At 35.0% G+C, this 15,811-nt stretch overlaps 1 protein-coding gene across 4 annotated transcripts in view; it reads left to right on the plus strand.

Moving 5' to 3' along the window:
* Positions 1 to 15,811, plus strand: part of ANAPC10 (anaphase promoting complex subunit 10) — a 212,051-nt gene that overhangs the window by 72,623 nt on the left and 123,617 nt on the right. For 2 of the 4 annotated variants that reach the window (XM_043485336.1, XM_043485356.1), the window contains exon 5: positions 4,779 to 5,190. The exons of the other annotated variants lie outside the window; for them this stretch is intronic. In XM_043485336.1, the coding sequence (XP_043341271.1) occupies positions 4,779 to 5,009 (231 nt within the window). In that variant the 3' untranslated portion in view covers positions 5,010 to 5,190. Of the gene's footprint in view, positions 1 to 4,778; positions 5,191 to 15,811 lie in introns of those variants that run through there. 4 annotated transcript variants of the gene reach the window in all.

Below are 15,811 nucleotides of genomic sequence, written 5' to 3' on the forward strand. Positions count from 1 at the left end.
TTGTGTTCCTTCCGAAGTGAAAGGATGGTTAAAATGCCAGAATCTGCTGCTTCCTGTATAACAGTTCTCATGTTGAGAGTCTGTAGAGTTTTATCAACTCACAGCTATGGTTAATGAAGGAGAGGTGAGGAGAGAGGAGAGCAGAGGGCAGCTTTCCTGAAGCAACTTTCAAGTCATTGTCCCCTCTCTCATTTATTTTCCAGGGATCTGTGATTAGCAATAGGAAACGACATATGAGCAGCTTTGTATTTGATATTTGATGTGATTTTCATTAACAAATGATTTCTTTTTTTTTTTTTTTGTCCTTTTTAAGGTAAGCTTTGTTTATGGTGGAGTTAATCCTTTACATCAACATATCCTTAGAGGATATCCTGAAATAAATCAGAGCCAGCGTAGAGCTAGTGACTTAGAGGTTGCTGATAGGAAGCAGAAGATCTTGGAGTCAGGCTGAGAGATCCCTTGAGAGAAACTCTTCATAAGAGAAGTTTGCCAACCCCTGCCCTACATCTATAGTTAGCAGAATTGGGGGTATCTAGCCGATAAAAAATGTTAAGTGAGGGTATATATGGAAAAAGAGCCAAAAGGGGAGATGGTAAGAAGAAAGAATGAAGAGGAATATAGAAAAATTTACATTTTAATGGTGATATAAATTTTATTTATTGAGGTCCAAATTAGAAGTGGGGAAAAGAAGGAAGTTAAATTGGCAAAATTTTATCTTTTATTAATTTTCTGTTTAAAAATAACAAAAAATAGTGTAAATATTTTTCACTTAAAATATATTAGCCTTTTAATCATTGTTATAAAAAAAGGCATTAGAATTATACCTACTACACATATTTGAGTTTTTGTTTAATCCATGAAATAAGTTAAAATGTGGCAGGATCAGAATAATAACTCTTTGGAGATGACTGAGAAGTTTAAACAAGGTACAGTAGAACTGAAGTAGATACATGAGTTGTTTTTATGGCTTTCAGGCAATGTAGTTGATTGTGAAGCTATTTGAGAGATATTAATAGCTATATATACTTTGTAATATACTTTTAGTGACTGAGATCAGTAATTTTCTTATGTTCTGAAGAAATAATATATTAATATTTATTGAATAGTTTGCTATGTTTACAATGCCCCCAAATTATACACTACAGAATCTTAGTATAACTTCCATTACAGTGAAGCATTTAAAAAATACTCTAATAGTAGCATTGAGTCTATCAGAAGTAGATAGTCTGTCAGAAGTAGAAGTAGATAGATAATTAATTTGGTTAAATTTATTCAAAACATGATGCTGTTAAAGTGCTGCTCTCAGTATGTCTCAACATATCAGCAAATTTGGAAAACTCAGCAGTGGCCACAGGACTGGAAAAGGTCAGTTAATCATTCCAATCCCAAAGAAGGGCAATGCCAAAGAATGTTCAGACTTTTGTGTACCATTGTGTTCATTTCACATGCTAGCAAGTAATGCTAAAAATCCTTCAAGCTAGGCTGTAACAGTATGTGAACCAAGAACTTCCAAATGTACAAGCTGGGTTTAGAAAAGGCAGAGGAACCAGAGATCAAATTGCTAACATTTGTTGGCTCATAGAGAAAGCAAGGAAATTTCAGAAAAACATCTGCTTCATTGACTATGCTAAAGTCTTTGACTGTTTGGATCACAACAAACTGTGGAAAATTCTTAAAGAGATGAGAATATCAGACCACCTTCCCTGTCCCCCTAGAGACTTGTATGCAGGTCAAGAAGCAACAGTTAGAACCAGACATAGAACAACAGATTGGTAAAATTGGGAAAGGAGAACGTCAAGGCTGTATATCGTCCTCCTGCTTATTTAGCTTATATGCAGAGTACATCATGTGAAATGCCAGGCTCGATGAATAACAAGCTGGAATCAAGGTTGATGGGAGAAATATCAGTAACCTCAGATATGCAAATGATACCACCCTTATGGCAGTACGTGAAGAGGCGCTAAAGAGCCTCTTGATGAAGGTGAAAGAGGAGAGTGAAAAAGCTGACTTAAAATCCAACATTTAAAAAACTAAGATCATAGTGTCTGGTCCCATAACTTCATGGCAAATAGAAGGGGGAAAAGTGGAAGCAATGGCAGATTTTATTTTCTTGGGCTCGAAAATCACTGTGGATGGTGACTGCAGCCATGAAATCAAAAAACACTTGCTCCTTGGAAGAAAAGCTATGACAAACCTAGACAGGGTATTAAAAAGCAGAGACATCACTTTGCCAACAAAGGTTCATATGGTCAAAGCTGTGGCGTTTCCAGTAGTCATGTATAGATGTGAGAGTTGGGTCATATAGATGGCTGAGAGCCAAAGAATTGATGCTTTTGAATTGTGGTGATAGAGAAGACTCTTGAGAGCCCTTGGACAGCAATGAGATCAAACAAGTCTACCTTAAAGGAAATCAACCCTGAATATTCATTGGAAGGACTGATGCTGAAGCTCCCATAATTTGACCACCTGATGTGAATAGCTGACTTCTTGGACAAGACCCTGATGGTGGGAAAGATTGAGGGCAGGAGGAGAAGGAAGTGACAGAGGATGAGGTGGTTAGTTGGCATCACCAACTCAATGGATGTGAGTTTGAGCAGACTCTGGGAGATGGTGAAAGATAGGGAAGCCTGGCGAGCTAAGTCCCTGGGGTCACAGTGTTGGACCCAACTTAGTAACTAAACAACAACAGTGAGGAGTTGAACAGAATCTTAGTTTTACCTTTTGGTCATTATTGAGATTCATTATTGCATACTTACCTGGAAAGTAGATTATTCTAGCCACAAGTGCTTTCCCCCTCCTCTGAACTCCTGTGGGTGTCCATTATCGTAGTTCCCTATTGTTGCTGTAGCATATAACCACACACTTAAAGCAACACGCAGTTATTATCTTACAGTTCTGAAGGTCAGAAGTCCAGAATGGACCTAATGGATTAAAACCAGGTGTCAGCAAGGTGGGCTCTTTTCTGGAGATTGTAAGGGAGAACTGTTCATTGCTTGTTCCATCTTTTAGAGGCTTCCAACATTCCTTGGCTTGTGGTTGCATCACTCAGTCTTTGCTTCCAGCATCACATCTCCTTTTCAGTCTCTCTTGGCTTTCCTCTTACAGTGACCCTGTGATTACATTGCACTTACCCAGGATAATCTTTCCATCCCCAGGTCTTTAACTTAATCACATCTGCAAAATCATTTTGCCATATTAGTTAACATATTCAGGGAACTTGGGAAAGGACATGGACATCCCTAGGGGCCCATTATTCTTCCTACCACATCTTTCTCCTTTTGTTTAGAATCATTGGATGTCAGAGCTGAAAGGGACATTGGATGAAAACTTGTCCAATCCCTTTACTTTACACATGAAAAAACTGGATGAAACCAGAAAGCCTGTCTGTCTTTGTCTGCCTCTAAGGCTGTATTAAAAGATTTGAAATAAGGCCTTAGTTATGTTTTTTTGTGTTTAACTGTACTTTTATTGTAAGTATACAATATTTACTGCCTGAATAATTAAAAGGTTAGTCATAGAAACCAGGTATATCTTATCTGTAACTCGGCTATTTTGAGTTAGTGCTAATGGAAGTTTATCGAAAGCAACTGACTGAAAATACCATGAAGGGTAGGGATTCATTTATTCTTATATTTTAAAATTAAAAGAAAGAAATTATTCCATCTTAAAAATAACTACCTTTTTTAAGATGCCAATTCTCTGTTTCTTGCCCAACTCTCCTTTTGTCTACTCACCCTCCTTCATAAAAAATGAAAGACGAAAGAAAGAAACAAAGAGAAGAAAGAAAAGAAGGGAGAGAAGGAAAAGAAGATACAGTGGTGTTCACTTAATAGTTTTTCTAGAGTAACTCATGGAATCTGGATTGAGTTTCTTTGATATTCATTGCTATTGGGCTGGATTAATAAGTATTATCTGTAATAATATCATGTATTATCTGTAATGCATATCTTTCATATGTATTCAACCCAGGGATCGAACCCAGCTCTCCCACATTGCAGGCAGATTCTTTACCAGCTGAGCCACAAGGGAAGCCCATTCAATAACTAAGATAATTTAAAAATCAGTGTTTATCTTTTAAAAGCTATTTCATAACTTTAGGAAAATTTTTAAAAATTTAGGTTTATTTTTTGAATTACGATATTTCTTCTCTTGTTAAGGAAGGATAGTTTAGACTCTTGGTTAAAATAAAATGAAAAATTTTTAAAGTTTATTTGGAAAAACATTTTAAAAATCTCGATTTTAGGTTTAGATTGTCGTTCAGACTAGATAAATGGCTTACTGTTTTCCAAGAAAAAAAGCTTTGTCTGATGCTTATGCAATGACTGATTTTCTTTTGATATTCTTGTAGTTTATATAGAATCTGATTTATTGTTAGGTGAGTTTGGATGTATTAGACATGGTTCTTGAAATAAAATATACCAGAAGCATTATGTTCTAAGCATTTAGAGTCTTTTCTTACTTGTATCAGCATGGTTTTGCATTGGCCCTATACATCTATACATGTCTAAATCTAAACTTGTATGTTATATGAGTTTCATTAAATACTAAATTGCAAATAGTTCTATTTTTATTTTGTCAACTAAGATGGTACATGTAGGTGCTTAACAACTGTAAAAACGTGGACCATGCCAAAAGTGCCAAATAACTGATAATGTTTATTATATTGTCATGTTCTTGGTGAGAAAAATGTTAATTATAAGTCAACTTTAGAATGCATTCATTATAATAAATTATGTTTGTTGGGTGAAAACATAATCTGACTCTTCTTTTCTTGGCAGCAACTTGAATTGGTGGAACCAAGTGGCTGGATTCACGTTCCCTTAACTGATAATCATAAGAAGCCAACTCGCACATTCATGATACAGATTGCTGTTCTGGCCAATCACCAAAATGGAAGAGACACCCACATGAGGCAGATTAAAATATACACACCAGTGGAGGAGAGCTCCATTGGCAAGTTTCCTAGATGTACAACTATTGATTTCATGATGTACCGCTCAATAAGGTGACCTTAGAGCAAAAGCCATTAAACAGCAGTACATATTAAATCTGGTATCTTTATTGAAAAATAAATTAATTATTTTGCAATTTGGTATGCATTGAAAAGTATTTTATTGTAACTTTAATAAATACATTTTGGGTCATAATATCTTTATTTTCTTTAACATATAATAAGGCTCACATATTTTATAATTATTAAAAATGAACTTGAACTAATTATCTAATTTTCCTTATACCAAAAGAAAACCAATTGAACTGCAAAATTTTAAGATATACACAAGTATTTTTACTAACTAGGTAATTATTTCATATAGTGATCATGCATTAGAGTAATGATGGATTTCATGTTTGGGAACAAAACTATGTTTTATCAATAGATATTATCTTTACTAAGTCAAAATTATTATTAGTTTTTTCTATCCAGAGGAATGTCTTATATTAATGCTAGGCCTTTAAAAAAATTTTTTTTAATTTGTTTATTTGGTTGGTTCGAGTCTTAGTTGCAGCACACAGGATCTTCCTCTGTGGCACATGGACTTTAGTTGTGGCATGGGTTTAGTTGTTGCACAGCATGTGGGATCTTAGTTCCCCAACCAGAGATCGGACCTGTGGACCCCTGCATTGCACGGCAGATTCTTAACCACTGGATCACCAGAGAAGTCCCAATATTAGGCCTTTTAAAAAACTGTCAAAATAAGCTTAGCATACAGTGTCTTATGAGAACCACTCTGATTTGGGGAATGTTATTAATTGTATCATAATTCTTGTACTTTCATGAAATATTTTTAACCCGAGTTGTCTATATCCTAATATTGTGTCAGATTGCTATTATAATCTACTGTTTATCCTAATTCTAATGCTGCTTATAGGATAGTTAGTTTCAAATTTGTGTCTGACACTGAAGCCCCATTCCCTGAGGGATAATGTAGCTCACAAAATTTTTAAAAATCCATGAAATTATTCTTTACATATAAAAATATTTTAAAGGTGCTTAAATGAATTTTCTTTCCATGGTTAAACGTGAATCCATTTGATTCTGTATGTCTTCCCCAGTGCTACTTGCTGCCCCCATATCTCTTACTTCGGGGGAGACAGAACTTCCCTGTATCGGCTGATTTTTTTCTTTTTGTGGTTGTGCTACATGCTTGTGAGCTCTTAGTTCCCCAACCAGGGCTCAAACCCGGGCCCTTGGCAGTGAAAGCATGGAGTCCTAGCCACCGGACCACCAGGGAATTCCCAGCCCTCATTGGCCCTTGTTTGGGAAAGATTCCTCAGAGGTTCTTGCATTACTGGGTAGACTGAAGTCTTAAATTAGCAATGTTTAAAAAATAATTATGTGTTTTATTTTATTGTGGCAGATTTGATTTATTGTGGCCACTGATTTATGTGGCTGCTATAAAAAATGAAGGTTTCATTTTTTTCACTCAGCAGAATCTCAGCTCTTTTTCTATGAGTTCCACAAAGAGTTTGTTATTTTCATTTTCTCCTTGGAGTAAGAAGCCTGGTAGGTGACTATATGGTCAGCAAGAAGTCTGTCACCAAAACTCATTTGAAATCAGCAAATTAATCCCGAATACACATGTGGGGTACTGGGAGGGGAAGAAGAGAGAGCTGAAGAAAAACATGGATAGGAATTTTAAAAACAGGAGCAAATCAAGGAAGTAAGAAGAGTAATATATAGTTGGCACTGTATTAGATGTTCTGTGTTAGTCTGATAAGGAAAACATTGATGTAAACAAAAGGTCTTCATCTAAGATACAGAGAAATCTAATAAAAAGTACAGGAGGTTTTATTAGTAATAATTGTCATTTATCAGATGCAGCCTGTTACTAATAGGTTGTGAAGAAACTCCTAAAATTAGTAGGGATTAAGAAGATTGTTGGGAAAATCAGAACGTTTTCTGCTTCTATTCCCTTTCCCTGTTTTCCAAAAGCCAGCTGGCTGACTACCTCATTAGGCATAGGAAAACTTGGTAGTGGAGGATTATAGAGGAAATGGTTCCCCTTATTTTAAGGATTATCTGAAGTACAAAAATAATACATAATTACCTGAAGCAATTTTATTTCTCCTTTGAAAGTGTAAATTATATATCCAGTAAAAGATTTGTATCTAGAATATATAAAGAACTCTTATAACTGAATAGGAAGAAAAAAATCCAATTAAAGTGAACAAAAGATTTAAGCCAACATTTCACCAATGCTCAACTTCATTGGATGTTAGGGAAATGCAAACTAAAATCTTAATGAGATACCATTTCACAGCCACTAGAATGACTGTGATTAAAAAGACAATTGCAAGTGTTAGCAAAGGTATGGAGGAATTGGACTTCATGTCAGACTGCTGATAAGGATGTAATTGATATATAAACACATTGATAAGGAATTTGGTAATTTTTTTAAAAGTTTAACAGATACATATTATGTGACCAGTCATTCCACTTACAGGTAATTTACCAAAGAGAAAAGAGAGTGTATGTCCTTACAAAGACTTGCACGTGAGTGTTCATAGCAGCTTTATTTGTAGTACCTAAAAATTGGAAGCAAAGCAGGTGTTGTTCAGCAGGAGAAGAGGTAAATCCATGTAATAGAATACTACTCAGTAATACAAATAAATGAAGTTAATTAATAATGCAACAATGTGGATAAATTTCCAAAATAATTATGCTGAAAGAAGCCACTAAAATGACTGTAGTCTGTATGATTTCATTTTCTAAAAATTCTAGAACATACTCATCAAGTGATAGAAAGCCTATCAGTGGTTGCATCGGATGGGGTGTAGAGAGAAGTCAGAAGGGATGAATTACTTGAACGGATGACAGAAATGTTCATTGTCTTGACTGTGGTACTGGTTTCACAGCTATATACATACACCAAAATTTGCCAAGTTACACATTTAAAATGCCTTAGAAGCTGATTTAAAAAAAAAAAAGCTTATTCTACCTGTTTCACATAGGAATCACCCAAAATGCTAAACTCAATGTAGTTGTATTTCTTATTGTATAGAATCTGAAAATATAAAACTAGCATTGAAAATCCATTTTAACAGTTAATAAAACAATGACAGCAAATTCATGGGTTCATCTGTAATCAGTATACATTTTTGAGTATTGATAAAACTGTGCAGTTGTAAGATTTAAATATTTTCATTTCACATGTAATCAAAGTAATCAAAGTATTGGACACTTTAAAAATCAGTTTATTACCTGAAGAAATATTGTCACAAGAAACTATAAAACTGTGGAATTATAAAATAGAACAGTTCATTGAAGAATAGTAAATACCCAACTTATGAAAACACTAACATATATTGAATGTTGAATTAGATGTAATAATAAAACCAAAGTAAATCTGATGCAGACTTTGCTTTCCAGTTGCTTTTAGTCTACTGAGGAAATAATAGGTCTCTGATAACCAGGTCAGAATTTAGAACGGTAAGATCACTCTGTTGAAAAGAGAGTTGACTTCCTGTTCAGGAAGTTAGAGGTAAAGCTAAAGAAGACACTGTGGAGGAAGTGGAATTTTGGAAATAAAGACTATTTGCAATATCAGTTACTCACTTTTCAAGCTTTGAACCCAAACTATCATTGTTTTTACATGAATAACAGTGATTAATTGGAAACAGATGATTTGTTTGTAAGGAATCCAGTGATGTTTTGTACATTTAAAGGCTTCCAATGATTAAAACACAGACCAATCTTGAAAAGTAATTTTTGACACCATGCCTCTGTCCTTTTTGTTATTATGACTACTAGTTACAGTACAAATTTTTATGAGTATAAAGTTTTGACTCAAATACAGATATTTGATGTGTTTCTAGTGTTAGAAAATTTTGCTTTAAATTCTTAATGTCTTATATGTCATTTTTAATTGACTTCTTGGTTATTAGCTTGTTTCGTCAATTACGTTTTAAAACGATGAGTTGCAGAATATGTTAAAGCATTAGGGAAAATAATACTTTGCAGTTGTGGTTATTTGGAGACACTTTTGCTTTGTGGATCTTTTAAACCAAGATTACCTTGTTTTGCCCACGTTGTTTTGGCTTTCCCCACTTCTGCTATGACTCCCTGGGGTATGGTGTTTGGAAGTGTTCACTGTACAAGGCTGTTTACCAGCCATCTACAAGGAGGCTCTCTGTGCTTCATGATCTGCCATTTAGTTGAGCCTGCTTCTGTGCAGTGGTGTCTAGAAAGCATTAGAGAGAAGACAACAACAAAAGCTTCAGGGATTACTTTATTAATTATCCATAATAATGACTTATTCTATTAACAGGACATATCTAAAGGCTAATTAATTAAGACTCCCCCCACTATAAAGTTAAGGACTCCCCCCACTATAAATGTCTATAATCCATGACAATATTATATGAAAAGTTAAAATTATTTTTAGTACCCAGTTATTTATTTATTATTTTTTAGTAACCAGTCTATATTATAGTTTTATGTGTAAGTACCCTCCCTTTTTTCTATGGCTAATCCTACGATGATTGTTTATTTTCTCTTGTACTTTCTGGTTAAAAGAACCAATTTACTATTTTGCCAACATAAGCAAAATTATAGCAACTTAAAGGTAGTCTACCTGCTTATGAAATCTTTTTCTGAGTGAATTAGTATTTCAGGAAGTGATATTTCACATCATGTATCATTGAAGCTCTAGTATTTACCATCTCAGTTGTTTTAATTATTGCACTTGTGGCTGTAAACTTTCCACTGATGGAGTTCAGTGATCATCGTAAGATGTTTTTCCACTGTGCATTTACTTTTCCAATGTTGAGAGCAAATTACGATTCTCTCCCTGTGGTCCTAGAAGTAACTCCTCCAACTGTTTTTATAGACTTTATTCTGAGACTGGCTCTCCTCTTTACCCTGGCATTCATCTATAGCTAGAGATCCAGATTTTAACAGATCATTTCCTGTTATTACTACAGCAGTATCAAAACACTGATCGCTTACCAAGAAGCAAAGTATTCAAAGGCTGAAGTAGAGAGTTCAACCAGCTGTTTGTTTTTCAACTGTTAAAATTCATGAAAATCACAGGTTAAATGGATGCGAAGACAAAACGAAATAGACAGTAGGCTTAGTAAAGAGAAGGATGATTACAAGCCATCCAGCTGTTACGTTAGAACACACTCATGTGTGTATCAAGACAAAGGAAAGGGATTTTACTATTTTAAAACTTTATTTCTTAAGGTAACATTCAGTAACTGATAAGAGATGCAAGGAACTTATTCTTCAGAAGTCTTCTTTCACTTTTTTTCCCATCATCTGGGCTATTTGGAACAAAATTCATCATTTCTTTCTTGAAATCTTCAACTGTTAGGCTGGTATTTGGTTGTAATTTTGACTCTTCTCCTTCATCTTTCTATACTCAGTAACTGTAAACCCTGAAGATTCTTTCTCCACATTAATTACCACTTTTAGTTTTACCTCATTCACATCTTTCTGGGTCAGTTCAGTCTTACCAAAAAAGAAAAGGTATCAGATAAAACTTTCTAATCTTGCAAACTGGAATAGATGCTAACAATGCTGTCCTTTAATACACGTGTGCATTCCCATTGGTAGGAAATGAGTGTCACACTAAACAGGAAGCTCCAGTGTTCTCTTACCCTGTCTGACTAGTTCTAAGCCAGTCTCCTAGACCCACTCTTACTGCTGATTCTAGTTCTGAATTCCTTAGCTGCTTTTAGCCACTTCTTCTGTCTGTTTGTTCTTGGCCCTTTGGAATTTCACGATAAGGATTAATTTTCTAAAAGAAATGTTGTATTCTTAGGTCATTTTGGGTACATTTTCTCTATTTTAATCAATTGAATAATAGTCACTATCTTAGACTAATAACAAAGCTGATCATTTTAGTAACACTGTGCCAATGAAGAAAGATAAATACAGTTTGGCATATACATTTACTAAGGTTGGAAAGCATGCAACACATTTTATGAAGATTTATTTAGATGGAAATAGTCGACTGTCATTTTTTTGTTATTAAGGATACTTGATTACTTATCCCTATTAAATTAAAAAGATGTTGACTCTACAATGCTGTGGTCAATTGTACTGCATATAGTTTCCAAGAGAAAAATTGTCTTTTTTCAAACAACATATACGATTATATTCCTTATATCCTGTGTAGAATATAAATAAGTAGAAAATGTATTTCCTATTTAGAATTTATAATCTAGCTGATGATAGCTATGAACACAGACATTCATGCATACTTAATGGAAGATAGTATTGAGCTAAACAGATAAGTATCATTTTAATAAGGATAAATATCACCAATGCCCAGGGTAGTCAGTAAGGTTCTTATGAAAGAGAAATTCATGCACATAGGGTATCTAAGGAGGCCTTCTTCCCAGCTTATGTACAAGTCGAGAAATAGTGAAGGTAAAGGTCAGAGTATCACCTTCTTTCTTGACAGACTACAGATTGATGGATGTGTTTTTAAGTCTTAGCTAATTTGGGCTTTTCTAATAATGAATCCTTAAGATTCAGGTCATAACTGGCTGCCCTGAAGGAGTCAGGAAGCTCCCTAGAAGGAGGATGGAATTTTGTTTTTCCTATGTTTACAAATCAAAAGTTTACCTCCTCAGGGATGGAGTATTGGGGTGGAGAGTGGCTCAGAGTAAAGGAACCGAGTTTCCTTTTAGTTGGGAGTCATCAGGAGTGGGGAGGAAGTGTTTCTAAATTTACATTCTGGTTCCAGAACAGCATGCAATTTTAAGTAGAGATAAATGAGAAGGCATTTTAGGCATGGAAAACTACGCATTTGTGGAGGAATGAGGAGATTATATTCAGATTACAGTAAGCAGGGTTTTAGTAACATGTTAATTTAGGATGAAAGAAAGGTAGGGCAGGATGGGGTGAAAGTTTAATCTTACCCTGTTAAGTATGGATAACTAGTTTTATACTCATACCCTTATATTCCTCTTATATTGAATGCTACATTTTTTAAAAAATTTTTTATTGGTGGATAATTGCTTTAAAAATGTGCTGGTTTCTGCCATACATCAACATGAATCAGTCACAGGTATGCATGTGTCTCCTCCCTCTTGAATTTGCCTCCTATCTTTCACCGCATCCCACAGAGCACTGGGTTGAGCTCCCTATGTCACACAGCCAATTCCTACTGGCTATCTGTTCTACATATGGTAATATACACGTTTCCATGCTGCTCTCAATTCATCCCACCCTCTCCTTCCCCACTGTGTCCGCAGGTCTGTTCTCTATGTCTGCATCTCCACTGCTGCCCTGCAACAATAGGTTCATCAGTGCTATCTTTCTAGATTCCATACACATGCTTTAATATACAATATTTATCTTTCTCACTCTACAGTAGCTCTAGGTTCATCCACCTCATTAGGACTGACTCAAATGCATTCTATTTTATAGCTGAGTAATACTCCATTGTATATATGTACCACAGTTTCTGAATCTGTTCATCTGTCGATGGGTGAATCATCTTCCATGTCCTAGCTATTGTAAAAAGTGCTGCAGTGAACATTGAGGTACACACATCTCTTTCAATTACGTTTTTCTCAGGGTATATGCCAAGTACTGGCAATGTTTGGTCATCTGGTAGTTTTATTCCTAGTTTTTTAAGGAATCACCATACTCTTCTTTGTAATAGCTATTTCAATTTACATTCCCACAGAGCAAGAGGGTTCCCTTTCCTCCACGTCATTTCCAAATGCTGTATTTTTATTAAAACTTTGGAAGAGAAAAGATGCAATATGGTAGCCTAACACCTATCACCATTGTAAGTTGTGAAGGAGACTATGGAACTAAACTATTTTTTAAATGGAACTAAACTATTTTTTAAACTAATTTTATGTAAATCGAAAGATTTATTTAACATTTGTCTTAATTAAGATTGGACCTTGAAGAAGACTATCAAAAGTTTGCCTGGGATAAACAGTTGGGTGGAAATCTGTACTTTTCCAAAGGGAATTGCTCAGTGGATGAGGCCTGTGGAACCACGGAAGTGTCCACTCAATTTGGATTCATTGTTCCAGGTTCTCTCCTTTCATTCCAGAGATTTAGATAATAAAGGGAATTCTTAGAAAAATCCACTTGAAAGCAAAACTATCAGAAATCATACACAGCTCCAAATAAGGCTCTCAAGTGGCCATTATAAAAATATTTGAGTTTTTGGATGTGTTATGTGTTTAAACAAAGTCATCATTTAGTAGAAATACAACTTGAGTCCTTTGGGTCCAATTTGTGCTTGTCTTACATCTAATTACTTTTAGATTCAAAAATAAAGACTTCTTTTAGAAATGAAGTCTTTGAAACAGTATTATTCATACTATGTGTGTGTGTTAGTCACTTAGTCCTGTCTGACTCTTTGCAACCCCATGGACTGTATGTAGCCCACCAGGCTCCTCTGTCCATGGAAATCTCCAGGCAGGAATACTAGAGTGAGTTGCTATTCCCTTCTCCAGGGGATCTTCCCAACCCAGGGATCAAACCTGGATCTCCTGCATTACAGGCAGATTCTTTACTGCCTGAGCTACCAGGGAAACCCATTCATACTTAAATTCCTTTAAAGATATGAAATATACTAGTGATAATGAAGAATGACATAGTGTATGTCATAGTGATATGAAGAATGACAAGCACAGTTCCTTGATTTAAATAATAGAAACAATTTTGCACATGCTCTTTGTATAGCTAGTGAATACAAGAAATTTTTAATGTGTGTGAAATTTTCTATTATTTGCAAGCTAAAAGGAAGTAACTCAGTGATGTAGGAATCATATGAGCACCTAAACCCTATCTGTGTAATCTTTGGCTAAAGATTTTATCAGCTTTTTCCTTTTTAGGTGTGTGTGTGTGTGTGTAGCGTAATGTATATAGAGTGAAATGCACCAAACACTAGCTCAATGAATTAGGTCAAAGTGGACGCCCACGTGCATGCCAAAGGCTAAAATACCTCCTTGGAAGCCCTTTTCGTGTGCCATCTCAACCACTGTTTCCTTCCTTCCCTCCAAGATTGACCTCTACCCCTAAAGTAATATCCATGTGTATGAATATATACAATGTGCAGTATATTTTCTTTTGTGTTGGTTTCCTTTTACTCAGCATGATTTTTGTAATATATATTCATATTACTGTATCTTATAGCTGTAGTCTGTTCATTTTTACCACTGTTTATCTAGTATTCTATTGTAGGAATATTGTTTTTGTTTAGTCTCTAAGTTGTATCCAACTGTTTTGTGACCCCCATGGACTGTAGCCTCTAGGCCCCTCTTTCCATAGGATTTCCCAGGCAAGAATGCTGGAATGGGTTGGCGTTTCCTTTTCCAGGGGATCTTCCCGACCCAGGGATTGAGCCCACGTCTCCTGCATTGGCAGATTCTTTACTGCTGAGCTACCAGGGAAGCCCCTATTGTAGGAATATATAATAATTTGTTTACTCATTCTACTGATGTTTGTTATTGTGTTTTCCCATTTGAGGCTATTACAAATAATGCTGTTAAGAAATTCTACTACCTGTCTTTTGACTCATATCACATGTGTATTTCTGTTACGTATGTATATGAGAGCCATATACCTCACACAAAGGGTATATGTATGCTCATTGTTTGTAGATAATGCTTCATCATTTTCCGAAGTGCATATAATCATTCACATGTCAACAGCAGGGTGTGAGTCCCTGCTGCTCCGTACACTCACCAATTTAGTATTGTTAGTCTTTTAAATTTTAGCCACTTTGATGAATGTAGTGTTGTCTTATTGTTTTAATTTTCTGTTCGTAGTAGTTAATGAGGTCAAGCCACGTTTCATATGTTTGTTGTCAATTTGGATAACGTCTTTTGTGAAGCATTCTAATCTTTTGTTCATTTAAAAATTTTATCTTGTTTTCCTTGTTGATTTATAAAAGTGCTTCACATATTCTGGTTATAAATGCTTTGACAGTTATCAGTGTTGTAACTGTCTTCTACTCTATGATTTGCCTTTTTCATTCTCCTAAAGATGGGATCTCTTAATGAACAGAAATTCTCACTTTTAATATAAACCAATTTATTAATCTTTTCCATGAAGTTTAGTGATTTTTATGCAGTAAAAAGTCTTTTCCAACCTGCAAATTGTACAGATAGTCTCTTATATTATCTTCTAAAAGCTTTATTTGCTTTGTTGTGCAGATTTAAGTGTGCAATCCATCTTAGATGATAAGAAATTAAATTTCAGTTTTTTCTTCCATATACATTGACCCAGCACCATTCATTGAAGACCATAATTTCCCGTTGCTCTACAGTGTCACCTTTATTTCAAATCAAGTGTCTATATGTGTGTGGTATGTATTTGAGTTCCCTACACAATCCAATTTGTCTCTTGTACCAAAAACATACTGTCTTATTACTGTTGGTTTGTAACACATTTTGATATCAGGTATAGTTATATCAAGTGCAGTGTGTTCCTTCTTAACACTCTCAAGTATTCTTGACATTCTTCATTAGTAGTAGTATATACATTTTGAATTCAGCTTATCAGGGTACATGCATGCATGTGTGGACACAAACACACACAAACTGGATAGAATTTTTCTTGCGATTGCTATGAATCTATAAATCAATTTGATAATTTATGCTGCACTTCATGGGGTCACAAAGAGTCGGACATGACTTAGTGACTGAACAACAACAGCAACACGCTTTTACAATATTGTCTTCTGAGTTACTAAAAACTCCCATGTATTTCAGTGGTGTTTTATACATTTTTAGGGAGACATCTTGTACATGTTTTGTAGATTTACTTCTAAGAATTTGATATGTTTGATGATATTATGGATGATACTAGTGGTGCTGGGAAAACTGG

This window comes from Cervus canadensis, chromosome 1, assembly GCF_019320065.1.
Source record: "Cervus canadensis isolate Bull #8, Minnesota chromosome 1, ASM1932006v1, whole genome shotgun sequence".
Classification (NCBI taxonomy): domain Eukaryota; kingdom Metazoa; phylum Chordata; class Mammalia; order Artiodactyla; family Cervidae; genus Cervus; species Cervus canadensis.